The sequence below is a fragment of the Pochonia chlamydosporia genome, assembly GCF_001653235.2.
Source record: "Pochonia chlamydosporia 170 chromosome Unknown PCv3seq00009, whole genome shotgun sequence".
Lineage (NCBI taxonomy): Eukaryota > Fungi > Ascomycota > Sordariomycetes > Hypocreales > Clavicipitaceae > Pochonia > Pochonia chlamydosporia.
The window spans coordinates 741,970-767,328 of NW_019154044.1; the positions used below are offsets into that span (position 1 = coordinate 741,970).

At 49.1% G+C, this 25,359-nt stretch overlaps 10 protein-coding genes across 10 annotated transcripts; 6 read left to right on the forward strand and 4 right to left on the reverse strand.

Annotated features, from left to right (window-relative positions):
• Window positions 1-263: 263 nt before the first annotated feature.
• Window positions 264-1,584, reverse strand: VFPPC_14821 (hypothetical protein; the record flags this gene model as incomplete). The annotated part of the gene is made up of 2 exons (XM_018292589.1): window positions 264-1,278; window positions 1,331-1,584. The coding sequence occupies 2 exons, from the start codon at window positions 1,582-1,584 to the stop codon at window positions 264-266; spliced, it is 1,269 nt and encodes a 422-aa protein (XP_018138257.1).
• A 902-nt stretch (window positions 1,585-2,486) lies between these two features.
• On the forward strand, window positions 2,487-3,486 carry VFPPC_14822 (BTB/POZ-like protein; the record flags this gene model as incomplete). Its single annotated transcript, XM_018292590.1, has 2 exons — window positions 2,487-2,497; window positions 2,565-3,486. The coding sequence occupies 2 exons, from the start codon at window positions 2,487-2,489 to the stop codon at window positions 3,484-3,486; spliced, it is 933 nt and encodes a 310-aa protein (XP_018138258.1).
• A 1,397-nt stretch (window positions 3,487-4,883) lies between these two features.
• On the reverse strand, window positions 4,884-6,635 carry VFPPC_10759 (right handed beta helix region domain-containing protein; the record flags this gene model as incomplete). The annotated part of the gene is made up of 1 exon (XM_022428729.1): window positions 4,884-6,635. One exon carries the CDS (start codon window positions 6,633-6,635, stop codon window positions 4,884-4,886), a length of 1,752 nt encoding a protein of 583 aa, XP_022284077.1.
• Window positions 6,636-7,254: 619 nt separating this feature from the next.
• Window positions 7,255-8,667, forward strand: VFPPC_10760 (aminotransferase; the record flags this gene model as incomplete). The annotated part of the gene is made up of 1 exon (XM_018289072.1): window positions 7,255-8,667. The coding sequence occupies one exon, from the start codon at window positions 7,255-7,257 to the stop codon at window positions 8,665-8,667; it is 1,413 nt and encodes a 470-aa protein (XP_018138260.1).
• Window positions 8,668-8,844: 177 nt separating this feature from the next.
• On the reverse strand, window positions 8,845-9,559 carry VFPPC_10761 (acetyltransferase; the record flags this gene model as incomplete). Its single annotated transcript, XM_018289073.1, has 3 exons — window positions 8,845-8,862; window positions 8,914-9,396; window positions 9,458-9,559. The coding sequence occupies 3 exons, from the start codon at window positions 9,557-9,559 to the stop codon at window positions 8,845-8,847; spliced, it is 603 nt and encodes a 200-aa protein (XP_018138261.1).
• A 707-nt stretch (window positions 9,560-10,266) lies between these two features.
• On the forward strand, window positions 10,267-12,285 carry VFPPC_10762 (C6 transcription factor; the record flags this gene model as incomplete). Its single annotated transcript, XM_018289074.1, has 1 exon — window positions 10,267-12,285. One exon carries the CDS (start codon window positions 10,267-10,269, stop codon window positions 12,283-12,285), a length of 2,019 nt encoding a protein of 672 aa, XP_018138262.1.
• A 323-nt stretch (window positions 12,286-12,608) lies between these two features.
• VFPPC_10763 (peptidase family T4 protein) lies at window positions 12,609-13,772 on the forward strand (the record flags this gene model as incomplete). The annotated part of the gene is made up of 1 exon (XM_018289075.1): window positions 12,609-13,772. One exon carries the CDS (start codon window positions 12,609-12,611, stop codon window positions 13,770-13,772), a length of 1,164 nt encoding a protein of 387 aa, XP_018138263.1.
• Window positions 13,773-14,918: 1,146 nt separating this feature from the next.
• VFPPC_10764 (glucose and galactose transporter) lies at window positions 14,919-16,625 on the forward strand (the record flags this gene model as incomplete). The annotated part of the gene is made up of 4 exons (XM_018289076.1): window positions 14,919-15,181; window positions 15,240-16,097; window positions 16,239-16,311; window positions 16,383-16,625. The coding sequence occupies 4 exons, from the start codon at window positions 14,919-14,921 to the stop codon at window positions 16,623-16,625; spliced, it is 1,437 nt and encodes a 478-aa protein (XP_018138264.1).
• A 936-nt stretch (window positions 16,626-17,561) lies between these two features.
• Window positions 17,562-19,039, forward strand: VFPPC_10765 (hypothetical protein; the record flags this gene model as incomplete). Its single annotated transcript, XM_018289077.1, has 3 exons — window positions 17,562-17,726; window positions 17,816-17,944; window positions 18,005-19,039. 3 exons carry the CDS (start codon window positions 17,562-17,564, stop codon window positions 19,037-19,039), a joined length of 1,329 nt encoding a protein of 442 aa, XP_018138265.1.
• Window positions 19,040-19,798: 759 nt separating this feature from the next.
• On the reverse strand, window positions 19,799-22,453 carry VFPPC_10766 (hypothetical protein; the record flags this gene model as incomplete). Its single annotated transcript, XM_018289078.1, has 2 exons — window positions 19,799-21,838; window positions 22,265-22,453. 2 exons carry the CDS (start codon window positions 22,451-22,453, stop codon window positions 19,799-19,801), a joined length of 2,229 nt encoding a protein of 742 aa, XP_018138266.1.
• Between the last annotated feature and the right edge of the window lie 2,906 nt (window positions 22,454-25,359).

Sequence of the window (25,359 nt, forward strand, 5' to 3'; positions counted from 1 at the left end):
TCATCAATTGATATGGGCGCGGCTGTTACACCTCATTTTAATGGCGGTTAACAGCGTTGATGAGTCTGGTTATACCCTGGGCTCGATTCCGGTCACGATGCACATTCACAGAGCACCGGCGCCGTTGCCACAAGTCGAAGCTTCCATGGAATAGAGTCAAAATAATTTGGTCATCTATCCTTTCAATCGATCTTGTCGATAAGTCGTGTTGCATAGTTCACAGGGGCCTTGGTCTGAGATTGGAGAGGGACAGAACTTTAACTTCAATTAGCAGTTCCTACAGCTCTGCGGTCGCGGAGTAGCAGTATTAGGCGGAGCTTCCTTCTCAGGTTCTGCACGTAGTCACTAAACTCCAATGGAGTATCCATGAGTTTGTTGCCTACCTCGTTGTTGCCGAGCCCTGAAGCCGAACAGAGGACTTTCCCTTGGGCCACAAGCCCGGAAAATTGCAAAACGAAAGAAATTGTGAGTTGAACCACAAGCTCGACTTTCGCGCTAATCTCATCCAGTATAACCCTAATTTCTGGACGATGGATAATGGCTCTAAGCGGCCGCTCTTCGTTTATGATGGGATCGGTGTCACGAAGCAACAAAGAAGGCACCGCATCAACGACCATCGCTATCTCTTGCAACATGAGATATTGATCTTTGGAAAACCCCGCAATGTTCATAATCAGCCTTTCAACATGAGGGCTGTTTGTTGTAGCCTGTAGATCGATGGCCAGTGCTACAAACTTCGCTAGTTGGTCGGCCTTTTGCCCCATCATCTCGACTTGCATTATTTGCTCAGCCAGGGTTTTGTGATGTCTTGCCAGGACAGCAATTTCCTCCCCCGCGGAACAGTCCGGTATATTGCTGCCTTGAAGTCGTAAGAAGCCCATTTCAGCAGCCAAAGCCACATCTGTGCCGCCAGTTTCATCTTCTCCTCCGCCCACAATCACGGGGTATAGGTATTCCGGGCTGTTTGGGGACTGGAACCAGTTCTGTGCGCTTCCGAGGTCGATAAGCCGGCCAATAAGGGTTTCTTTCCTGGGATGGTCATACTCCTTCCACAACAGGCACAGCCGTGCGACTTCCAGGGAACCATCCACGTATTTAGAAGCAAATAACTGGCTTAATAGATGGCTGATTTCGTACCGTTGCTGTCTTGCCACCTCGTTTTCCGTTTTCTGAACGCAAAGCTTACGTGGACTAGCGTTTGTCATTCGACGAAGTATCTGCAAGATGTAGGCTGTGCGGACCAGACCTCTTTTTTCCCCTTCAAACTCTACAGTGAGGCTTTTAATATATTAGCACAAGCCAAGTCCCAGACGCAAGTTTAGAAACTTACTACGGCTTAATCCCTTGGCTTTCTGAGCGGCCTCCACGGTGAATCACTTCCATCCAGTCCGGAACTTCTATCGAACCCAAGAGTAGTGTAAATGCCAGTACAAAATGGCAAATAAGCAGCATCTGGCCATAAGCTTTCTGCTCTAAATTATAATATACTGCATAGGAGGGATGGAGGGACCGTATCGCAGTGGTCGGGCTGTGATCGATCGTCGCTTGCTTCAGTAGAGTCCCCTTACCGACGCCTAATGACATGAATTGACAAACAAAAGGGTTGAAGCACTGGCCCTCGCTGTTCCAGCAACAAAGGATAACTTTGGGTCTTTTAAGTATTAGTATTTTCTCAAGAAGGTCATGGCAAGAGTCGTTAGAGGGCTTGTTTTTATTTTTGTCTGGCTTAGAAATAAACGCATTGAGAACAGTAACTGTATGGATGCTTCGTGCTCCTTTTGAGCCGTATCGAATGAGCTGGTCTACTGCGAACAGTGTTGGAGAAGACTTCACGAATTCGTCAAAGCTAGCGGAGTAATTGTGTTTTTCGCTCGGTGGTCTTGGTCGCTCTAAGATTACCACCATGTCCGATCCTCCAGAGGCAAGGTGGCAAGCTTGCTTTATTTCGTTTTCTGGGCACCTTAACTGAAGCCCAAATTCTCTAATGAGATCCAGCACCTTTGCATCTTCACCCCTTGGCATACACACCGGGGGCTCGCGGACAAGGTGTTGAACACTGCGGGGTACTGGGATGTCAAGACAGGAAGACATCATAAGGTAGTTGGCAAGGACGAAGAAATTAGGTAAAATAACGCTTTAATGTCGAAAGCTTAAAAAAAAAATGTATTAAGAAATTTTGTTCCAGATGAATTACGAAATCTAGGCTGCTTTCAATCATAGGCTCAGGCATAGGTTGGGCATGCCTGCATCACAAGGCGAATCGACCCCATGTGGCACCACGACGCATTAAGCGGCCGATTTGACCCTTTACAGACTCAGCGGAGGAGCAGTTCATTCCCTGGTCTTCAAACAACTATGCAAAATCATTCCGAAAGAAGAGGATTGTCTAAATATAAACAATAAAATAGGTCAAGTAAGGATTCTGCGCGATCTCGTGCATCAAACAACTCGTCTATTTATGTCGGCCCTTAAAAACCTAACCAGCGATGACTGCAGCGTAGGCTATCCTCTACCAATGCCCGTACCAGACGTTTCGTTGCTTTTCTGAACTAACAAAAGTCCAGGCTTGCCGCTTCTAAGCCTTTCAGGTTTATTGTTGGTCCCTGTGGCCGAGAGTTTACCATACACTCGGGTATTGTTGCTAGCTTATCTGCACCTCTCGAGAGATTGGTGAATGGACCTATGCAAGAGGCTATAGACGGGAGCGTGAATTGGAAATTTGTTGACGAGGACACATTCATGTGCTTCTGGCAATATGCCTACACGGGTAACTACGATATTGACAACGAGCCAACGGCTCCAGGTGCCGCTACTGAGGAGACAACAACCTTTGTCCTGCGCGATGTGAAGAGTCCTGCGGATCCAACTGATAGACGGACCGAAGAGTCTGTCAACCTTGGCTGGGGTGAACTAGCGGAGCCTACTGAGCCTGAGCCTGAACCTGAACCTGAACCTGAACCTGAGGTGGACGATGGCTGGGACGACTACATGCCAATGAAGCCAAAAAAGAGAAAAAAGGAGAAAATGGCCTCCCTACCTACTAAGCAGGAACGGTTGTGGGCTAAGCTCGTAGCGCTCCGTAGGACCAGTAACAGCCAGGAGGCAAGCCAGAGCCATATGGCAGGAAGAGCCGACATGGAATCACGAACAGCATCTCAGGCAACGGGCCAATTGCTATCTCACGCAAAGGTCTACGTGTTTGCCGACTGCTATGGTATCGTACCATTAATAACGTTGTCTTTTAACAAGTTACACGAGTCTTTGGTCAATCTCAACCTTTATGCTGAATCCTTGGCAGGTTTTGTGACATTAATGCAATACTGCTACGAAACACCCGCCCCGGAAGACTTGAAAAATATCGTCGTCCTTTTCGCTGCATGCGAGGTGGAAAGGTTGCGCAAAAACAAGCAATTTGAGGACCTTCTTGAAGCTCATGCCCAAATGGGGAGGGACATGTTTTGGGCTGTACTGGACCGATTGGAGTAATGAATGCGACCAGACCACATGCAATCAAAAAGGCCAGCATACCAGATGCTGACATGTCTTGGTCGTACTAGACAACAACGGCACATGCAGTCTGGTGCAATCAGACCAGACATTACGGCAGCTATATCCGCTCATTAAGCCAGCAACGTCATGGATGCACGAGGGAAGGCCTGTAAAATTTGTAAGCCTTGGCAAACATATAGGGTGGGTGTTTTATGATATCAAAAGGATTATTCTGGTCAGACATTTTTGAGACAACGTTCACTGCCATGTAGGCCACAAAACTGTGTATAATCCGGGGTTGTTCAGATTGAACTGGATCAATCTTGATGTCAAGTCGCTTATTTGAACTGGGGTTGGATTAGCCGCATTCACGATGTTTAATTGGAAGAAGGGTGCGGGAGCTAAAAATGCCTACGAACAGGCGCTGGGGTGTGAGCACACCAGACAGATCTTTCTTGTAATTCCCTTGTGGCTATATATGTAGCTTTTTGCTTTCTAAAACATACCTAACCAGCATACCTAAAAACCATATAGCAAGATAGCTTAGGTAGAAAAATGCTACCACTAATCGAACCAGAGCCTAAGGATCTTAATCCTAGACCCAAAGAATGGCGACCATATGCAGCCGCTATAGCGGCAGCGTACGAAAGCAGTCTGGACACAAATCGGACCGACGACATCGGAATTATCGGCAAAACACCGAACACAGCAACAAGAGAAGAGATGCAAAGACGACAAAGATGTTCAGTTTGTAAAAAGACTCGAAGCACGTCGCCTCGGCCTCTGACGACGTGCGACAAACGCCCAATTCAGTTTCTTTGATTCTACCCATGAGTTGTGAGCTCAGGAGATCCCTCATTCAGCCATGTGGCTTCCTTTGACGAACGACCATGCCAGGGGGAATGGGATAAGTGTTTCTCGTCTCATCGTCGGGTTCTCAAAACATCCACGCCCGCGTCAGAAGCTCGCCATTTTGCCTCAAAATAAGCGGGCCTTGTCCAGAATGTTTTTCTCGGATCTTGGCACCAGACGGATACCACTTCACCAGGATGATATGCTTCTCCACCCGGCGATTAAGCAATCCATTTGATAAACGCTGACGTCGGTTTCTGCGTGCTGTCTCAATGGACCTTTCCCGGCTTTGAGCGAGTGCTTTCGGGGTGTGGTCAAAGGTACATCGCGTTTCACCATTGGTTGGTATTCGAAGGGCCTGGGCGATGCTTCTTGAGGCTTGGTGAAAGTTCTGATTGTTTTTACCTGGACTGACAGACTGCTCAACCGGTATTGTGATGCAATTGCAAAGAAGAAATAGGACTCAATGCCAGTGATGATGAACAAGCTAACTATAGATGTAGAGACTCAAGCAGCAGTTCATTAGATCCTCAGCTTGCGTTCTAAGTTGAATGGGTAGCAGGAGGGTTTACAAGTGTTCCTGCCCTAACCCCAGCCGCGGTTATAACCCGTTGCACATTACGCTGAATCTCCCCCTCGTCGCTAATAACAACATTCGCTCGGTAAATAACCTTCTCCGGTATAGAATCTGTTCCTGTGGGCTCTTTATCCCAAAAATTATTTTCGAAAACAACGTGCTCAAGAGGAGGCTGAACGTTAAAAACGACGACCTCGTCACACCTCATGACAACGTTCTCTTTGATAGTAACCCATTTTGCCCCATAGTCAGCATAAATAGCAAAGTTGTACGGAGTGAGCGTGTCAAGCACCACATTTCCACTGAGAGAGGCTCCCGTTTCCATGGATTCTCCTTGGCAACCTGCAAGGTTGATGCCGCCCCCGTCGGCTAGTCGTGACATCGTGCGGCAAACCATGTTATTAGTGATGCGGCTGCCGATTGAAGGGCCAAGCGATATCCCACTGTGTGGAGTGTCGAAAATGTTATTATGGGATACTCGGCAATGAGATGTGTTGTGCATCCAAATTGCGGGTGAGCCGAGATAGTCTAATCCCACTTTCTGAATGGTTGTGTCTTCAACCACGGCATTTGTGGTTCCATTTAGCGTGATACCTGATGCAGACAGGCTTTCAAAACCGCAGTGCAGGACTTGTAACCGTTTACAGCAATCTGAACTAAGAGCGGTTCCTCCCAGCCTTGTGAAATTACAATTCTCGAAAGAAGTATATGCAGTGCTTTTCATGGAAATGGAGGCCGGAATCCTATCAGTTTTACTTGGCACCATGACCCACGAGCCTTCACCAAGGGCGAATTTGTTAACCGAACCCTCTCCAACATAGTGGCTGTCGCCATGATAGTGAAGAAAGCCATCCTTTGGCCTGAGCCAGGCGGCATCTGCGAATGTTATCCCTCTAAAAGTAACATTGGCCGTGCCAGTAATATTAACTAGCTGCTCCAATGACGGTGCAGTGATACGGGTAGTTGCCAAGGTCTCCCCAGGTCTAGGCTTGTAGTACAATATATGTTGCCCAGGACACGTTCGATCGCATACAAAGGTGCCAGGCTCTTGTAAGAAACTGGTGCTGTTCTCGATATGTGTTGGAGTAGAAGGCCCATGCTGTTGTGTTCCGCCCCAGCAAAAGTTGTATAGTTTCAAGGCACGGTCCCAAGTAGGTTGGGCCATATGTATAATTGTCGAGTCGCCATCATGGATTAGTTCGGCCACAGTGCAGCGGGCTTCAGTCCAAGGGTAAATCCCACGGTATACAAATTCAATGGAAGAGGGAGAAGCCCAAGAAATGATGGTGTTGACCGAATAACCCGTAGGAGTTCGTGTCCATGTGCCGGGCAAGTCTTGAATCCGAGCGGTCTCAACCTTCACGTTATTTACATAGAGTTGACGGAAATCCAAATCGCCAATATTAGCTTTCCATATGTCTGATGAGTCACCATGAAACCATGAGTCGATTTTTCGCGCTCCCGAGATTACGACATCGTCGCTACTGGGGGAACGGCGTGCTTCAAAGGTGATGCGATTTCTCATAGGTTCCTGTTCTGAACTGCTGCCTATATTCCATGTCTCAGTGCGGGTGTATGTTCCAGGAAAGAGGTAAACCGAAGTCGGAATCGTCAAGCACTTGGCGGCTTGATATGCCCGATCAAGTGTCAGGAATGGCAAGTTTAAATTTCCTGGGTTGCCGTCGTCTCCATGCGAGGAGACGTAGAAGGTGGCCATTGTCAAAGATTCAAATTATTGCATGAATGCTCTGATAAATTTGTTGGCGGGTTCGCTAATGCCATATTTGTAGTACCACGCTTGCCACTAATAGACGATACATGTCGCTGTGTGTGTTTCGGTCTGACTCACGGCACATAAGTGTGCTGCGTGCCAAGACATTCGGCATGGTAGGTGAGTGAAACCATAGAACCTTATCCTTGCCGAAGCACATAAAATTAGCAGAACTAGATAGGAGTATACACCTGCTTTTCTGCGAACAACTCTTTTGGTGGTGGAAGCTAAATCTCTGTGATGGAGGTCCGGTTCAATGGAGACCAAACCTCGGCAGCATAGCCTGATAATTCCTTCAGTATCGCTCTTTTTGTAAGTAATCTTGTTTTAGGCTCATGTCATTGACTGTTCCTGATGCAAAAGCCCCGGCCCGAAGCATCGGGAAGTGGATCTCTTACTACCGATTGCCAAGCAACAGCCTCTTTAGTTATGCTATGCCAATAATAAGTCCAGTTCGGAGAAGCCACTTGATCAAAAACACTGGTTTCTAACTCTCCCTGTCTTAAATCGACTAGCTCTGTTCGTTTTCACAATTACTTTTGCCGCATCTACACAATCCTTCGAAATGGCGCCACACAGAAACGATGAGGCCGACAGAGGAGGAAGGTCTAAAGAAGATGTACACGTATCGAACAGCAACGAAGGACATCTTTTGCATCGGTCTCTGATTGATGTACCTCATTTCGTAAAGTCTGCCAGCGGGATTGACTTACACCTTGATAATGGGGAGACTGCCATCGACGCTTGTGGCGGCGCAGCCGTTGCCATCCTGGGACACGGAAACGAGGAAGTTCACACAGCCATCATAAAACAATTACATCAAGTTAGCTACGTTCACACACAAGCCTACACTACATCGGTTGCCGAAGAACTAGCCAACGTTATACTTAAGGGCAATCCATATGGTTTGGAAAAGGCCTTCTTCGTCAGCAGCGGAAGTGAAGCCGTCGATTCAGCTATGAAACTAGCTCGGCAGTACCACTATGAGCGAAATGACTGTCAACGACTGCATTTTGTGTCAAGAAACCAGAGCTATCACGGCAATACAATAGGTGCCATGTCACTGTCAGGCAATGTCTCTCGCAAAATCCCCTATCTAGGCTTTGGCTACCCCCACGTTTCGCATGTCAATCCGCCGTACGCCTATCGCTATCAACGCCCAGGTGAAACAGAACTCGAGTTTACGAAACGTCTTTTGATGGAGTTGGAAGAAGAGTTCCTTCGACTAGGCCCACAGACAATTGTCGCGTTTATTGCAGAGACCGTCATTGGCGCAACTGCTGGATGCGTACCACCACCGTCTGGGTACTTTCGGGGAGTGCGGGAAATCTGCGATAAATATGGAATATTGCTGATATTAGATGAGATTATGTGCGGTACTGGACGAACAGGAACGTACTTTGCGTTTGAACAGGAAGACGTTGTACCTGATATCGTGACGGCCGCTAAGGGACTCGGCGGCGGTTATGCTGCCATTGCCGGCATCTACATCCACAAGAAGATTATTGATCAGCTTCGTTTAGGCTCTAATGCTTTCGTTCACGGGCATACATACCAAGCACACCCCGTCTCGTGTGCTGCAGCCTTGGCCGTGCAGCGTATCCTCCGCCGAGATGGTTTGGTCGAGCGGTGCAAAATCATGGGGGAACTGTTAGGTCAGAAACTTAGGAAAGAACTGCGAGACTGCAAGTTTATTGGAGATATTCGCGGGAGAGGACTTTTCTGGGCTATTGAGTTTGTCAAAGATCGAAATGAAGGGACCAAGGAACCATTTGACCCCTCCATAAAGTTTGGCTACAAGGTCCAAGAAGCTGCATTCCAGCTAGGCGTGGCGATTTATCCTGGATCAGGTACCATTGACGGATTGAAGGGTGATCACATATTGCTGGCACCACCATTCACAGTGACGGAGGACCAGTTGGGTAGAATATGTCAAGTAGTGAGGGAGGCTATTGAAGACCAGGGCAGGGCCTACTAAGAATTGGGACAAGAGTAATGTTCCACCAGATTTAAGGTTATAATTTGACTAGAATATGTATATTCTTATTGCTAATGATGCTTCTTTCATAAACCCATATCATTTTATTCCCACCAGCCCGGTCGGCATGCTTGACTGCTAGGCCCGACCAGAGAAGCTCGCTTACCAGCTGCATTCCTAAGACACCTCGTAGCTCTGATACTTGTCAGTCGTTCGGTTAGAGTGAGTTGCCTCCAGAATACGTACCAAATCGTTCCATGACACGCCGGCATAAGTGGCTGCACTCTTGCCATGATTCTTGAACCCCAACTTCTCGTAGTAAGGAACAAGTCTATCGTAAGTCAAAAGAGCAACTCTTTCAACGCCATTCATCTTCTTCATCTCCTCAATGTACTTGTTCATCAGGAGCTTTCCCAGGCCTTGTCTTTGATGCGCAGGGGAGACAGCCAAGGAATGCAAGGCGACGGTTGAACCTGTTGGCTGGTGTCCCGCGGTTGTGACCACCCTCGGGTTAGTTTTCCAGTCCCGGGGATAATCCATGTCTTGATCAATAACGACTGGAGAGTGTGATTTGGTCGAAATCACATGTGCAACCAAAATATCATCCTTGTCGGATGTCTCTGGGGTCGACAACACGTCTACTGAGCTGAGGTCCGGCGGGTTTCCATCTGAGTTTCGCAGGAACAAACCATAGCAAATCTCTGGGCAGGAGGAGAGCCTGTAATCAATCTACAAATCGGCCTATGGTCAATAGATGCCCTTTTAGGGAGCTGTACCTGCAAGGCCTCACCTTTTCATGAGTAGCGGCCTCCGAGGGTGGGAAAGCGGCAGACTCGAGTGTGGCGCATCGGTCCACATCCTGAGAGGACAGACGGCGAATGTAAGCGGCCATTTTGGGGAACAGTGTGGGAGGTCGTGAGTGTTTCGGCCTCTGGACAGGTCAAAGGGTTTGAAAGCAATATTATGCAAGGACTTCACATCGGAAGGAGACAAGTTTGTGCTACGGATGACGATGCTGAAGCACTCAAAGCTAGTCCATATCCGAAACCGCCCCGATCGTCACGGAAAGCTCCACAAACAAGAATATCTGGGGAGAATGGGAGTGAATGGGTAAATGTGAATCGGATGAGCCCCACAAGCCGAGAATTTCAGCCATAGCTCGGGCCGACCGAGAAAGTGTACTTGAGAGGTATGAGAGACGGGAGGATGGATCAATCTTCAACGTCTATCCGAGTTACCAGGCCAGCTTCTCGCCTACTTCACATGGATGGGCTAATACGGATAAGATCCAGCATTGCGTGTCTACGTTGTCGGAAATCGAAGATCAAATGTGACAACACAGGAAGACTTGACGAGCCATGCGCAAACTGCACCAGAAGCGGCCGCAAGTGCCAATGGCCTATCCCGGAACACTCGCTTCAACAAGTCAAATCATCACTCGGTGTACGAGCCGCAAGCAATTCGGCAAGGGATTTGGATGAGGAGCGGCTACGGAAGAAGCGGAAAAGTAATACAAACGTCTCATCTTCTTGTCGCGCAACAGAATCACAACATCATCTCCAAGACGACACGCAAGTGGTTCGAAGCATCGGCAGGGGAATGTGGAACAATATAATCATCACATATCAGCGTCACTTTGCTACAGAGTTACCATTTATCCATGTTCCCACGCTCAAGAGAAGCGTTTACGACTTTACACTTGGAGAATCCTCCGTCACGTCGGATACTCACCTCGTCTTGCTCGGATTGTTGGCGCTAACTGGCCGATACCATTCCGAACTTTCTCAAAATATCGATACATCATCGGGAGATGCCATTTCGGCCACAGCCAGTGACAATGATACCCAATCGTCGGAGCAGAAGGGAATAGAAGTGTCGAGATATTTCGCACATGCTTTGGAAGCGAACTTGGGCCCTTTCGCTGTCGCCGTATCTTCAGGCTCGGTGGAACGTGTCCAAGCGCTCTTAATGCTGGGGCTGTACGAATGGATATCACCAGATCATGAGGGTTTGAAGGCTTGGATGCTTTTTGGGGCCGCTGGCCGCATGGCGCAAGCACTGAGGCTGGGATACGAATGCAACAACTCTAGACTCAACGAGTCAACTACACTTCTGGCTGAGCAGGGTATTATCGATCAGGAGGTACGACGCCGGACCATGTTTTGTTGCTTCGTCTTTGATCGATTAATCTCCTGCGGAAAGGAGAGAGTGGCTCTTTTCCGATCCGAGGATTTGCATATCCGGTTGCCATGCTCAAAGGAGGACTTCGAGCTGAGTCGGCTGGTCAACATGGGAACACTGTCCAGCGATTATTCGAGCTCCGGACTAGGAGGTGCGCCAGCATCAAATGCTCTCAGTCGCTTCATTCAGCTGGTCGATCTATGGGGAAGGATATCTCAGTACAGTAATGCTGGCGGTCGCTTTACAGAAACCGGATTGCCTCCATGGAACTCTGCCTCGCAATTCTACCAACTACGCCGTCAACTTGGCCACTTCACCAAGTCTCTTCAAGAGGACGATAATTTCTTGAGCTGGAGTCCCTCCAATTTCTTTCGACACCAAAGCTTTCCAGGGACATATGTCCTACTACACATGCTGCTATCTCTTTGCAAGTTCATGCTGCATCGAGAGTATATCCCATTTATTGCGCTTCGATGCAAGGAGCCAAGTGGACCGCTGGACGAACCAACATTTCAGCCCGACATGGTGCCTGAAGGTTTCTGGCATGAGAGTGCGAAGGAACTGTTCGATGCTAGTAGGGTTGTGATTGACTTGATTGAGTTGTGTGGTGACGAAATGCCTCACTCGCCTTTGGCTGCTTTTGTTATCTACACCACGGGATTCAATGGCATGTATGCTCGTTACTTTCCTCAAATGGATGTAGAATGCAAAATGGCGACGCAGGGAGAAGCAATTGGCCCTGAAACAGAGCTTATTGCGAACAGCTCATCAGTCGGCACAACCAAGATTGCCTTTGACGCGTTGAAGGGTCTGGCTAAATACTCAGGAGTTGCAGCAGCCTTTGTCGCAAGGTTCAAAGAGGTGGATCAATACTTCGTTGCCATAATCAAGGATTACTACAGGAATCGACAGCATCAATCCTCAGTTGCACCCAGTCACACATCCCAAAGGATCGGGATTCGGATGGGCGGAGAAACTGGCGGGTTGGAAGAATGGATGGAGAGGTCTGATGAAATTACGAGCAACAGCTCCATTATTAAACACAGTCTCACGAAATCTCCTAGACATTATGCCACAAGGCTCGGGGCCAAGGTGCAAAACATTCCCGGACCGGACTTGGGTACCAGTTCTCCCGCTAACGCGGTAAACATTGCTCCCGCCCAGTCCTCAGCGGCTGACCAGCCTCTTCCGAGCCTCCAAGTAGATCAGCTCTCTCACGCTGGTCGTCCGCCACATCAATCCGGCCCTGGAGGTGTTCTTGCTACCGTTGATCCAGCACCACATTTCTTGGGCCATCCACACCCAGCTGGTGCCTCCGTACAAGGGGATTGTACGAGCCCAGCATTTACAGAGACTGGTTTGGATTGGAGTTGGACGTATCTCCACGACATGTTTATGGGAAGTATACAGATGGACCCGATGAGTCCCTGCGGGTGATGCCGAGACGTTCTTGTAAAGTAGTGTGTATTTTGTACGTTATCCATGAAATATATATCCCGAGAGAATCGCACAGCGGGTGAGATGCCCGAAGACAAAGTTTCAACTGTATGAGCCGCCATGTCACCTGAAAAGCCGCCACTTCGGCATCCCGAACCAACATGGTGATGGTCGGGTCGTGTGTCAGCCACTCGCAGTAACAGCATAAGTTACAAACAGTTACTTCAACAAGTTGACAGATATGTATGAATAAGATTCTTGCCCCTTTATAACATCCTTATCTGCTATTGTATGCTACGAGCATCGACATTGGACAACCCAGAATGCCTCAAACCCACAACACAAACAGGGCCAGACTCCGTGATGTCCTACCCAACTTATATCTGGGCAAATGGAAGCCAGGTCCGCTAAACTCCATGACGGATGTTCCGGGGGTGTTGGTTAGCACAATCTCTGCCAAAACTGATCAGGACACCAATGCCGGCGTCACAGTCATTCTGCCTCGGAAAGATTGGTTCCAGTCATCATGCCTCGCCGGTATTTTCAGATTCAATGGCTGCGGAGAAATGACAGGCTCGCATTGGATCGAAGAAACGGGACTTTTAACCTCCCCCATTGTGATTACAGGATCTACTGGGGTAGGTGACGCCTACAAAGGCATCTTAGAATACGCCTGTCGACATCACTGTAACGACTCAGGTGACATGGACTTGTTCATCTTCCCACTGGTGGCTGAGACGTACGATGGGTATCTGTACGATGACAAACGATTCGCCGTTACACCCGAGCATGTCATCAAGGGGATTGAGACTGCCTCTCCCGGGCCTGTAGAGGAAGGGAATACCGGAGGCGGAACCGGCATGATTTGCCATCGGTTCAAGGGCGGTACTGGATCTAGCAGTCGTGTTGTTCCGGGATTTCACAACCAACGTAGCCCCAAAGACTACACTGTTGGTGTCCTGGTTCAAGCAAACTACGGATCAAAGGAGAATCTGCACATCGCAGGTGTTCCTGTCGGACGGCTAATGATGGAGCAACATGGTCTTGCCAGAGACGACCTTAGTTCGAATGAACCTCGCAAGGATGGAAGTATCATCGTCGTTATTGCAACTGATGTTCCCTTGTCAGCAATCCAACTTCAGCGAGTCGCCAAGCGTGCCACAGTGGGTTTAGCCAAAGTTGGTGGTTACGGAGCCAACTCTTCTGGCGACATATTTCTCGCCTTCTCTACAGCAGCAGAGGTCCCCTTGGAAACTGGCGCAGGTGGCAACGCGGATCCGATGAAGCCGCTTCCGTTAAGTGGGCAATGGATAGATGACAGCACGATTAATGGTGTGTTTGAAGCCGCGGCAGACGCGACGGAGGAGGCCATATACAACGCATTGTGTATGGCGGATACGATGCAAGGGTACAAGGGGAGAACAGTACAGGCTTTGGATCTGGAGATGTTGAGGAAGATAATGAAGGGAGCTATGACAAAACTTTGAAGATGAGATGCTTTCTCGAGGTCAAGGCAAGGTGTGTAGACTACGGGATTGCTTGTCTCCGAAGTTCCTGGCCGTTGTTTCCCGAAACTTGGGTTACACCCATGGCTTTCCAAAATCTTTGTCTGCCGTACCCTCAAGATAAGTGTTGACGTCTTCATACCAACTGCCGTCTACAACTGCCGTCTCATTAAAATAGAAAGCTCATACATGTACGGAGTGTACGTCAGACTATACGGAGCACTCAAGGTGTACACTGTAGACTGTATGTGCCAAAAGTAAATTGAACGTTCCTATTCAAGCATCCCCGCCCGTATTTTGTTATCCATCATTAGTGAGACAAGTATACGGTGGCTCCTCAGCTAGAATTGTGCTGGATTCTATTACCAACACCCAGTCAACTTTACATACTTCCTCATTAGAGCCACTTCCCTAGCAATTAAGCTAAGGTAACACGCCAACATCTACTATCCGTAAAGTGTTGTATGATAGTTCATCGCGGATAGATGAGCACATGTCGATGGGTGAATCTTTACTGACGAGCAGATGAGGTCACACCCACAGGGCATCGTCCTTCATCCAGATGTATTCAGCTAGCCACATACCTTTCTACAACATGAGAAACATGGGGTCTGGTCAAATGTCCAAATACTATCCCGGGATTCAATTCCGCTCCCTCCGCAACCAATTGCCGTCAACGCAGTCAAGACTCAAGACCAAAGACTGCCTAGCTACAATGGTCATTAACAAGTGCCTGATCAGTTAAACCTTCAGACCCCATAACCGCCCCAATAAACATCCGACACTCCCCGACACATCTACGTTGATGATCCATCTGGTGGATTCTCCGATTTCTCCGATAGCACAGCCATGGTCTGGCTTGGCGGCCCGGTTCCCCGACACCTTTTTAGCTCTGGATCATCAACAGTATCTGCGTGTTGCCATTCATGGGCAGATTCTCCGTCTTTTATCCTACTCCTCCATGCTTCTACATTTATAAACGAAGGTACCAGTTGCCTCTTTTTACGTCAGACAACTGTTTTATTCCTCCCCGTCATCAATGGCACACTACTTTATCGGGGAAACCAGTTAGGAATCCTGAAGCTTAATTGGATATTCCCGTCTTGTCGACTTGATTCGATAGGCGCAATGGCAACAGGCACCATCACTGAAACAGAGGAAGCCATCCCTCTTCCACAAAGGCCAAATGCCACTCAAAATACAACTTCAAACACAACACCACCAGAGGTTACAGAAAATCGAAGCAGCTTCCTCCACAACAGGGATTCCTTCAAACTTCTCAGCGTCGGCTTTTCCTTTTTCGTGGCCGGTATCAACGATGGCAGCATCGGTGCTCTCTTGCCCTATGTCATTAGAGAATACAACATCAACACCGCCATAGTTTCAAGCTTGTAGGTCAATCCTCCTGTCACTTGCCACTCTTTTGCTCATCACAGCATTTCCTACCAGGTATGGCGCCAACTTTTTCGGCTGGCTCGTTGCAGCCATGACAAACACCCATCTCTGTCAGTATCTCGACCTAGGAGCCATGCTTGCACTCGGTGCCGTGTGCCAAGTCGCAGCTCATGCTCCTCGTGCCTGGGATCCGCCGTTTGGGCTATTCGTTGTGTCATTTTGGATCGTGAGTATCGGACAGGCCTTTCAAGATACACATGGAAACACTTTTGTTGCTGGTGTCAAAGGTGCGCATAGATGGCTTGCCTTTATTCATGCCATGTACATGGCAGGTTGTCTTGTTAGCCCTTTCGTTTCGACTGCCATTGCTTCAGCTGGAGTTGTGTCAAAGTGGTACCTGTTCTATACATTCCCTCTTGGTATTGGTGTCGCCAATTTAGCTATTGTGCTCATTGCATTTCGAGACTCCTTAAAATTCAAGGCGAAAAGTCAGATTTCGTCCGAAACGAGGCATGCAGAAGCTACAGAAAGTGAGGGTGACACTCAAACGGGAGTTTCACAATTCGCTCGAGAGGCACAACAAGACTCACCAGAGTCGCTTCCCGTGTCTAGAAACAAGGGCGCCTGGAGTCTCATCTCGACAACAGCCAGAACACCAAGCGTGTGGTTTCTGTGCACATTTTTCTTCTTTTACCTGGGCTCTGTGTTGACGGCCAGTGGCTGGGTAGTCGAATACCTTGTTGACGTTCGTCATGGTAAACTTTCGCAGATGGGCTATGTCCCAGCTGGATTTAATGGCGGCGCTTTATTAGGTCGGCTGTTCCTTGCTGAGCCTACACACCGTTTCGGCGAGCGTAAGATGGTGTTTATATATTGCTTGATGGCCATTGTCCTGCAACTTATTTTCTGGCTGTAAGTCTATCTAGTCTCAATTTGTTCTTCACTCCCAGTAACGATAATGCCCGCCTCTTTATCCCATTTCGAACACAATCATGATGATATAGCCCGTTTGCTTGCAAAACTGTTACCCAGATGAACTGACACACGAAACAGCGTCCCGAACATTTTTGCCGCATCTGTTGCAGTGAGCTTCATTGGGTTCTTTACCGGACCACTATTTGCCACTGTAAGTTACACTACCAGACATCTCCCAGCCAGCCAACCTCTGCCGACAACAGCATCTAATAACTATCACAGGGAATATCACTTGGTTCCAAACTATTCCCAGAGCATATCCGGTCTACAGCACTCGCTCTAGTCTTTGTCTTTGCCCAAATGGGAGGATCCTTGTTCCCCGTCATTACGGGCGTCGTATCATCCAACGCTGGTGTGAAAATTCTTCAACCAATGCTGGTTGGCTTGCTCGGTGCTACAGCGATTAGCTGGTTGTTGGTGCCCCGACCCAAAGATACCGCACATCCTGGGTTGCATCAAGAGTAACAGCCGCAGTGTCTGTATTCTAGAGCGTGCTAGTTATCAAGGAAGGCTACCTGTCGTTGTCTCAGTCATTTTCCTCTTCACCTGTTGCAGTTGCCTACGTCATCTGCAAGAGCACATGTTTCTCCTTAATCACATCGGATGCTGCCGTACATGGTATACAAGTATCTATTCTATGTGCTCTGCCATCACTCATTAATTGGTCACGAGAAAGCTGTAGGTTGTCATTAGACTTGCTAAGCAAGTGTCAGTGATCTGCATTGCGGCTTTGGGGAGACCATTCCACCTGTGAAACTGCTGAGACATTCGGGAATGGGACAGCCTCCTCACCCGCCATTGCTGATTCCACATTTAGCCAGATTGTCGCCTTGGTGGTTCCTTTATAGAAGAGGGGAATTCCAAGCTTTCTTTAAATGGATAGTTTCGTACCAAATCGTCGATCGTCCCTATATCCGTAGCTATCTAAATTGGCACATCTCCATCTCCGCTCCAGGAGAAGCGGCAAACGCACATTCCTGGAATCCAGGATGGTTACACTTGCTCTACGCAACGAGTCAATCCCTGTGGCCGCAATGGCTCATTTGACTACCATATTGAGCTTTCAAGGTACTGACTATTCTCCTTTTTCCAGTCGATATCGTCATCCATCCAGTCCAGAGTTGCAAGATGTGGCAAGCAGGGAGTGTCCCGGTATGTAGAGCTGTTGTCGATCGTTGGCTCACACGGCAATGAGATGGTATCCAGACATACGCCTTGGAAATATATCGTAGCTCAGTGACCATATGTACACTTCAAGTCGTATAAGAGGAGCATCTTCCTCCAGGTCAACAAGAAGAGATTTCGGGGGACCATTCAAATCATCTAAGCTTGCCTTTCAACACAGGCCTAAAGAATATATTGTATTGCCCCTTTTGTCACTGCTGGGTCACAACCGCAATCATGAAGCTGCTTTCAGTCGCTACTATTGCACTTTCGGCGTCGCAGGCGACGGCCCTGTCTTCCAAAGATGTTGTCAATGCCATTGACGACATTACCGATCTTTCTTCCAAGACGAATGATATCGCAAAGGACCTCAAGCCTGCGAACCTTATTCAAAATCTGCCCGTATGAACCTCGTCAAACTCCTCTCCTTGTTCACAGTTCAAAACATGGAGAATTCCACAGTCCAAGCTGCTAACCGATGGTCCTGATAGAAACTGACCAACAACTTCAAAGAAATTGTACAAATGGCCTTGAAAGACATCACTACCTTGGCTTCTGGTGCTGCCAAATCTGACTTTGCCGAGAGTGATCAGAAAGATGTTTGCAAGTCTTTCCACGGTGTACGTTGGTTAAGCTGTCTCCTTGAATTTTCACAAGATGCTAACAGATAGTATGCACAGTTCGTCAAGGTTCACCAGAATCTTCTCATGACCATTATCGGTCAGAATGGTATCCTGGCTCACAACCCCCTTACAGTTCCACTTGCTGCTGTACTTCGAGTTCTTGAGGGCGGCGTTGACAAGCTGGCCGAAGCCATCATCGGCACTGTGCCTACATGCAAGGATATGGCGATGAAGGACCTGAAGGCTCTTGACGGCACTCTGGACGATACTGTCTCCAAGCTCACTAGCATTATTCCTGGTGGCAGTGCTGCCGTCGCTGCTGCCAGTGGTGTTGTTGGTGGCCTGACTGGTGGACTTGGCGATGTCCTTGGTGGACTCACGGGCGGTGCTAAGGGCTCCATGCAGGGTTCCAACGGGAATCTTCTCGGCGGTCTCCTCGGAGGCAATCAGCAAGGCGGTGATGGTCAGAGAGGCGGCCTCCTTGGTGGCCTTGTGGTTCGAGGTGGTATCCCGACCAGTCTCGTCACATCCGTCACTGGCAAGGCTTCGGACATCCTCGCTTCTGCCACCGATGGTCTTGATGAGCTTCCCGGCTCTCTTCCCACTGAAATGCCCAAGGTTCCCAAGGGTGGACTTGACGGCCACGTCAACCATGGCCTTGAGGATCCCCGTGGCCCTCACGGCGGCGTAGGGCCTGGCCTTCAGCACACGGGCGATACACTCATGGACAGCCCTACCGGTAGCATGGGTAATGTGGGTTCTGCTGGCGGTGCTCTTCCCACTGGCCTTGCCAGAAAAGACGCCGAAGGGTCACTAAGCGATCTTGCAGCCCGCCAAGTCGGCAGTCTCAGTGATGCTAAAGGCGATGCCAAAGGAGCTGCCTCCCACGCCTCCGACGCCTTGGATGATGTCTTATCCCATGCAACGGGTATCCTCTCTGGTAAGAAGCCTACCGCCTCCGCTACAGGAGCACTTCCCGCTGCCAGCAACGCTCTTGGCAATGCTGAAGGCGGCAGTGATGGTTCAACAGGTGGTCTCCTTGGTGGTCTTCTCGGGCCCAAAGGCGGAAAGGGAAACAAACCTGCCATGTGATTTGACACACAGCACACTGCCTCCACGAAGAATGCCAACAAGATGAAGGGGCGTCGAGACAACTGCACCGAGAATTAACATTGGTGTATGAATCCAGAGCGGGTCTCTGCTTGATACTGAGATGGAAGAAGTAGCTGTATCCCATGTTAGCTTTTAGTCTTTGAGGAGTAAAACAGAATACAAAGTACTTGATACATTCACTGCATACAACCGTTGTGCCAATGTTGTGTTCTTGGTGATCCTCCAACAGCTGTATTCACTTTCCGTTAGGCTGATAGATGATCAGTACATGTAAAATGAATTGGCTGACACGAGCAAGACCTCCGCGGATCAGTTTCCCCATGTCGCAAATCCAATCAAGTAGCCCCAGCTGCAATTTACAAGATAAACAGTAGACAGGATGCAGCAAGTGCAACGCATATTTCATATTTCGTCCAAACTCCCAAGTATATTCAACAATAAGAAAAGTAACAAAAGAATGCGACCTCCGCTTGGCCAGGGGTATCTACGTCACCAAGAACAATGCAATGTATGCTCCCGTAAAAGATAAAAATGACAGTCTTCAACAAAACGCCACAACATGAAACGTGCCCTTCCTTCCCGTGTCTTCGTCATCCAAATGCTGCAAGTTATCCACCCCTTTGCCCGCTTGGGTTAGTTCATATAGTCCAACCTCCCAGATGCCTTACTCAATAGAATAGTCAAAATGTGTTAGCCACTACTTGTTACTGTGTCACCTCTATGCAAGAAATGGAAATCCTACTCCTGCAGCACTTCCGTGAGAGCATCGCGGTCGATTGTCTCAGCCGTCACTTGCGCAGGGGCCCCTTTGCGCTTTTGTAAGGACCAGTACTGATGAAATCCGGGTATGGCGCCCGGTTGATTGATGCCAGGAGATCGGTGCAACTCCTTGTCCTTATCCCAGTCTTTATCTTTGTCTTTGTCTTTGCCCACGACTTTGTCCGCCGGCTTTGGAACAGGGGAAGAGTTAGGGTTTGGACTGCTGCCTCCCCAAGGACGCCACCCTACCAATTTGCCCAGCGTGCCTGGAGATAGGACCGGGCTGGAAGCTAGTCGAGCCGTAGTCGGGTTCGATGGGGATCTCGGCGTCTGGAAGCCAGCAAAGTTGTCTCGCAAGGCTGCATCGCTGCGTTTCGCCGAGGATCTAGAAAGAGTTGGGCGAGCGACAACACCCGTCACGACGGCTTCAACACGGCCCAGTGGCCGCAGGGTCATCTGACTGGGTCTGGATTTCAAGGTATGAATATCAAGACCACCCGTCAGCGACATGATAGACTCGTGCGATGACACACGCCTCAGTTGAGGACGCGGCGTAATCTCTTCCTGGCAGTATCCTGGATCATTAAGGACAGATGAGTCCTCCGTAGGCGTTGCTGTCTCTAGAGTTAGAGCAGGGGTATACGGCTGTGTAATGAGGCGAGGCAGAGTCTGCTCCTCTTCATCTTCTTCTTCAATGGTTTCTTCGGTATAGTGAGGATGACTTGTCGGTCCGCTCGGAGGAGTGTCTGGCACAGAGTCCATCAACATTGAAATAGACTGAAAGCTGACAGAAGACGAGACAGACGGCCGCTTCGAATGAGCAGCTCGCCAAGCAGGTGACATTGGGTCGAAGCTCGTTGTAGGAGAACTAAGAGGGTCCGAGTCGGTGAATGCAGAGTCAAACACTCGATTCCGTTGTACTTGTGGCGAGCTTGGTACCGACGACGAAAAGTCTGAAGCTGGCTGGGAGCTGCCATCCCATATCTGAGTAGGATTCGATAAGGTAGGCGTCGTATCGCCTTCAGACACGCGACAGAGCAGAGCAGGAGCTGTTGGGGATGATGTGAGACCTCCCCACTGACCAGAGTTTCGCGGCGAGGATGGAGCTGATGCAGCTGGTGGCGTGAAGATACCGGGAAGCAGTCCCTGTCGTTTCTTTTTCTGTTTTCGTGGTTCGTGTTTCTGTGATATGTGGTAGTGGTGGTGGACGTGCAACTCTGGAGAAAGTGTTGGCCCATCCAACATGGGTTCCAGTTCTGCTCTCAGTGTTGATGCACGGCTTGAGCTGTCGAGGGGCATCGGTTGATGGTGCAAGAGCTGCTCCCGCAATGACTGTATCTCGTCATTTGAGTTCATGAGCATTTCCCGCAATTCGGCCATTCCAAGCTGCAAGTTAGCATTGTCTTGTAGAAGATCTCTGACGAAATGGCCGACAATCTTGCTTCCATTTTTCTGTTCCTGGAGAGATTTGGTAGCAGCGGCTCCCTTAAGCCGCCCAGCAGCCGTGTCAAGCTGCTTCTCGATCTCGCGCTGTCGCTCCATTCTCCCAATAACTTCGACATGGCGGTCGCGTTCCTGGCGGGCTTCTTCTTCCATGCGATCTAGCTGATCTTGCATGTCCAAGATGCCGCGCTGAGCTTCCTTGAAGCGCTGAGCATGAGATCTGGCATCCTCTTTGGAGGTCCGAAGCTCTTTAATTAGCTTTTCTGTTTCATCCTCAAGTATTGCAAGGTGACGTTCAGCATCAGCAGCTCGGTTGGCAGAAGCTTCGAGAAGACGGACAGCTTGTTGCGAGGAGAGCAAACTTGACTCGAGACCTTTGATCTTCACATCGGAATCGGTCAGGGTGTTGTTGAGAGCCTCTAATTGTTCAAGAAGGGAACGGTTTTCTTCAATTTTGCTAGCATTTTCGGCCTCGAGCTCCTGCTTGTCCATTTCCAACCTTTCTATGCGGGCATTGAGTCCGACTCGCTCTCGCTCGGCATCCGCCATGTAGGCTTCATGTCGAGCTAATAAAGCCTGAAGTGCGAATGTTAGTGACGAGCTCATGGGTTAGTTGAAACACACAAAGGTCATGCTGAGAGTGTTGCGCAGCGAATGACTGGGCTAGTGCGGTAGACAAGAAAAGACATGGCAGAACGGTGAAACCATTGTTTGAAAAGAGGGTGTTGCAAGTGCTCAGACGTGTTGTTTTGGCTAGGAAAGGTCAAAGGGGAGAAAATGATGGTGGAACGTAGGGATTGGAATGCTACCAAGTTGGCCAAGATTGGAACAGCCGCCACGGTTGGTCCTGCCAATACGCGGAGTTCGCGTTCATTGGCACACGACTTGTTTCTATAGGGGCGAAAGAAGAGAGCAAGAGCAGAATTCGAGGCAAAATACGGGTGAAGAAGAGTCAAGTGGTCTGCATGGGCGGGTAAGCAGCAAACCTGACTACAGACGTACCTGGCCAGCCTGCGCAGCGGCGTGAACGTCCTTTTCCACAGAGACGAGGATTGAACAGTTATGGCGCAATAGTACACAGTCATCACTACCGCAACAGCAATGAAGCGGAGGAGATGCACCACGACGTCGGTCGGGAGGGCGAGCAACCAAGTCGGGAGTCGCGGTTCGAGATCGGGATCGAGAAGCCATGGTCGCCCGCATCAGCGACGCCAAGGTTGGACGTCGTCAGAGGAGGAAGCCGGCAGAGAGAACGACGCAGTCGCGAGCAGCATGGTCCAGGGTCCGGGAAAGGGTATCAGACCCTGTGACTGAAATAAAAGCTTGTTCCCAGGAGCCGACTAGAGCGCCGAAAGTTGGAAAGTTTAACGCGGGCGAGACGAAGCTGTCTGGTCAGTCAAGTGAATATATGGGTCGTGGTTCACCGGTTCGTGTACGTGTCGAAGCCAGGATTATCGGGCGAGGAATGAAGTGCAATAAAACAAGGAAATAAATCCAACGGAGGAGAGGAATAAAGGCGACAAAAGTATAAAGTAAGGAAATATTAGGCGACACGCGCCTGGCGTCAAAGGATACGCAACCGTATTAGGAGGTGGTTGACTCCAGCCAGATGCTAGTCTCGACTAGAAGTGGAGAGGCGTTCAAAAGGTCAAGGTTCAATGTTGTGTGGTGAGCTTCAATGTTCAGAGTGGGGTGTGATAAATGAGGCTGCATTTCAGTCGACGACGAGGTCCCAAAAAAACGCGGTCGGGTTCCAGTCTGAGGACTGACCAAGGAGCTGAAATGAATAAAAAAAAAAAAAGGCCAAGTGGTGCAAGCGAAGAATAAAAGCAAAGAAAAACTAAAGGATTGCCTTTGAGTTCAATGTTGATCAAAGCCAGACTACGGAGTAGTCGAAACAAGAATCACGCTGCGAACAGCAATGGACGTTAATGTTGGCTGGACCAACGAGACTTGATGTCGAGTCGTATCAAGTCACGTCAATCCAATTCTGCAGCGCTCTCCGCGCCACCGGCTTTTTTCCAACTCAGAACTTGCCCGACCGACTCAGGAGCCCGTGAGTCGTCACTGGTATTGCCGTGTCTCAAAGGTTCGCGGCGAGATTGTGGGACAATGATGCAGATGTTGCCGGTCGGGTGCCTGTGCAGATGGATGAATGAATGTCTGGTGCAAATCGTGCAGCACAAATTTAGTGACAATTCAATATTGTGCTGCAAATGCCTGGCACTTTAAGTTTGACGAGAGATTTGCTTCTTCAGCCTGGCGTCATGCAAGCTGCTATCGGCCTGCGCGCCGCCGAAGCAGCAGTCGAGGAGTGTTGACGTGCGAATGAGTGATCAAAATGCAAAATGGAAGCACAGTTCAAATGGTGAAGGGGACAAGAATTGCGTGCGACGAGCTAGATTTTCGCTCCAGATGTCAGTTGAAATTGCCAAGAACTGGTGAGCCAGCCACAGTAAACACGCCGTTCCAAGAATATCCTGCTGTGCTCCGTGCTATCTGGTCTGGTACCAGACTCTACAGCAATCTGCTGTGTTCATGCGCGTTGAACGTGGCGGTTATGATCCTGGTCCCATCAACGCCAAATTCGTGAATCCGTGACATGGAACAAAGTGCGAATCCACGAGACAACAGCCTGTTCATCGTCGGGCGTGTTTAAAATGACGATTTGTTTACTGTGTTGCCGTGTTTGGTTGTTGTGCATGCAAGCCCAATGCGTGCGTCATATCACTCTTGATGCTGCCCAGTTTGATCTAGTCTCAACTCGTCGCCTCGGATGGGCCACCAGACATGCACGAGGGGCAGAAGTTGTAGGATACAAGAGGTCCCACCACACCTGCAAGATGGTCCTTCCGTTGTACGGTTTGACGCCACTATCCCGTTTGATATCACAAACGGCAGACTTTCTAGACTTCTGGAATCATCTATGAAAGCTGCTACTAATCTAGAAGGGTTATAAATAACCTCTCTAGATCCCTTTGTAACTTAGTTTATTATTATCATCATCAATACAAGCTTCTCACCTTGCATCACTATTTCCTACCTGTGAACTTCAACTGAAGTGTGGTGTGGCAGCCATCGTCGACGAACTATCCAAGCCCAATCAGTTATCCATACAGTCAGTCTCCTAAAACGGCCATAGAGCTCGTCAGACAGAGAAACAGAGTTACCCATTTGATGTGCCCATCACACCAATTCAGCCCTTGCTGCCCTTGCCAGCCAAAACTGAACCAGGGATAGATGCAGTCTGGACATCGTCGCATCCTCCACTCGACTCATGGCACGGCCGCCAACCACTCACTCACCACTAACCATGACGTGCAGTCCAGTACTGGAATAGCAGTGATGATATTTCACAACACCGGATATTTAGTCAGGTTGTTGCTTGTAGTAGACGACTCTGGGACGAAACTGGAGATAAGGATGCTTCTTGAGCAGAGCTGAATTTGGATGAATCTGAGAAACACGAAATGGCCGGCATATTTCACAGGTCTTTGGCTGCAAAAAGGAGGTTACAATTTGGGGCTCCATCCTCGAAACGCGGCACATTAGCACTACTAACTATCATGGAGTTCAAATATTGAAAATCACAATAATAATTAGACCAAGGCTTAGGTTCTAGATTAATTATACTCCCAGCAAAAATGCGAGGCTAGTATTGACAAGGAAAAAAAAAAAAAGAGACAAAAGAGTACAGGGTATCTACGGAGTATTGTCCGGCGTGATGCACACCAGGCCTCTTGACGCGACAGTAACGCCGTCTGGTGTCCCGTGGATGCTCAAAGTAAGAATTCGAGGTGGCGGAAGCTTCATTGCTCTACGCCTTATACTCATACTTCTCTCCACACATTGACACCAGGACCTGGAATACGCCTTAGTGTCTATGCGAAGAAATCACCATCTACCAACGTCATGCGTTTGATCAATCACCTCCACGGGAAAGGCGTTGAATCTGGGCAGCTCGTCCGAGAGCTCGGGTCGAGACCAGACCATCCTCAAGCTGGAGACACCCCGCACCAGCACCTCCAGACATGAAGCTCCTTGGCTCCTTCCCCAACTTGGAACCCATGCCCCACCCTGCCTCGAGCTTAGTGACA